We start from the raw sequence: 2,236 nt of genomic DNA on the forward strand, positions 1-2,236 counted from the left end.
CAAATATCATTCAGTTAAGTTCTATTACTCAAATATGATATTTGATGAAGACTTAAAATTGAAATTCCAGATTTTACCAGAACGCATGTTGTGAACATGTAAGAAAATTTTCAAAATGACTCAGAAATTGGTTGAGAAATAGTGTTATTTATGCAATTTAGACACAACCAGGGTTAGCCTAAAGGCCAAGCAACTAGAAGTAAGGGTTAAGGTGAAGGCTTCCTATCCTCTTATACCCAAATTTAAATCATGCACTCAACAAAAATAAGTTTTATTCTATATTTTAGATAAGTCTTGTGATAGTTATCAACATGTTCACATGAACATAACTTTCAATACATTGTTCACAGATGTTACAAACCAATGTCTTCCAATTACACTGTTATCAAGTTTTAGCAGTGATCAGAACTCACAAGCAACCAAATAGGGACTTATCATATGGGGAAATGAAGCTGAAGACGCAATCTAAATAACCTGTGATACTTTTACATATCAAATGAACATGCCATGTGGCACAAATAATCTTCATACTCTTAAATAAATATACAACTCTTGCAAATCTCAACTATATACTAGTAGTTAACAAGAATATATGAATTAAATTGGTAGTAACATTAATAATCAAAAGTCACTAGTAGTTATTATCATCATCAAGGTGATGATGAATCAATACTTGAAGCCAAAGTAGCACAAACAAGAGGTTTTGGACTAGGAATTCTAAGACAATTTAAATCACCACCAGGAATCAAAGAACACTCAGGTTCAGGTCTCTGCAAATTCCTACCAGGTATACAATTATCCGAGAAATCAAAACCAATATTGAAAAGCCTAGAACATTCTTGACTAAACCCAGAAAAAAAATTATAAGCAACAGTTAAATTCAACAACCTTTTCAAAGAACATATCACATCGGATATATCACCAGAAAGCTTGTTATGTCCTAGATTAAGAACTTCTATATCTTGCAAACAAGATATTGAATCTGGTAAATGGCCCACAAGAGAATTGAAACTCAGATCAAGAACCTGCATTTCTGTGAACACACCAACACCTTGTGGAATACAACCGGATAATTGATTGTTAAGAAAGATAATCTCTTTCAGTTTAGGACTCATGAAACCAAAACTTGCAGGTATGTTTCCGGTTAATTTGTTGTTAGCTAAATTGATCACTGATGCAGGTGAGTTACCGAAGCTTTGAGGTATTTCGCCGCTGAATTGATTGTTGTTGAGGAATATTGCATCGAGTTTCTTGTTGAAGAGTTCTTCAGGAAGTGACCCTTTGAAGCTGTTGAATCTAAGGTCTAGGTAAATTAAGCTTGGCATGTTTAAGGTAACTGTCGGAAAAGAACCTGAAAGTTGGTTGTTGCTGAGGTCTAGTTCTTGAAGGAAGGTAAAGTCTTTGAATGTTTCAGGAACTGTGCCGGAAAAGTTGTTAGTGTTGAGATGAAGAAGTGTTATATCGGATAGTAATGAGAGTTCTTTGACAAGTGTTCCTTGAAGGTTTGCATGGTTGAGATCTATGCCTGCAACAACATAACTAGTAGTAGAAGATTCACAGAAGATTCCTTTGTAAGAACAAACATTAGGACCAACCCATGTGTCTAGAATGTTTAAAGGGTCATTGGTGATTGAAGATTTCCAAGCTTGAAGAGCTTTGTAAGCATTGTTCAGATTTTGCTTAGATGATCCATTGCCATTACCATTGCCTTTGCCTATGCCAATGCCAACACCAATGCCTATACCAATGGAAGCTTTTGATGGATTTGGGAGGAGGAGGAGGAGGAGGAGAAGGAGGTGGAGGAAAGTTTGAATGATGTTTTTGATCATGTTGAGATGAAGATAGAAAATGGTTGTAAGGTTGTGTGTATAAGTAAAGGTTTGTTACTTTATGGAAGACAGAGTGCAAACACAAACACATAAAGTGATGGAAAGATGGGGTCTACTTGGATGGTTTCTCACATGTCACTATCTCTTTGGTTTGTGTAATTTTATGCCTTTGATTATACGTTTTGGTTTTGTGCAAACCTTTTCAGCAAACAACATGTGGACTTTTCTGTTGGATTAGATAACAACTAATTCAAAGTTTTAGTCGGTGTTAGTAAAAATTTTGGTTAATTTTGATGATTTATGATACAAGTAAGTAAATGCTTCTTTTTGTTAGAAAAAAGTAGTAGGTGTGAAAAGCTGTTGTGCTTCAGAAATAACCATCAAAGTTTCATTTAATGTTACTGCTA

At 34.7% G+C, this 2,236-nt stretch overlaps 1 protein-coding gene across 1 annotated transcript; it reads right to left on the reverse strand.

Moving 5' to 3' along the window:
• Positions 1-593: 593 nt before the first annotated feature.
• On the reverse strand, positions 594-1,935 carry LOC127106671 (leucine-rich repeat extensin-like protein 4). Its single transcript, XM_051043975.1, has one exon. The coding sequence runs from the start codon at positions 1,827-1,829 to the stop codon at positions 651-653; it is 1,179 nt and encodes a 392-aa protein (XP_050899932.1). The 5' UTR covers positions 1,830-1,935; the 3' UTR covers positions 594-650.
• Between the last annotated feature and the right edge of the window lie 301 nt (positions 1,936-2,236).

This window comes from Lathyrus oleraceus, chromosome 7, assembly GCF_024323335.1.
Source record: "Lathyrus oleraceus cultivar Zhongwan6 chromosome 7, CAAS_Psat_ZW6_1.0, whole genome shotgun sequence".
NCBI lineage: Eukaryota > Viridiplantae > Streptophyta > Magnoliopsida > Fabales > Fabaceae > Lathyrus > Lathyrus oleraceus.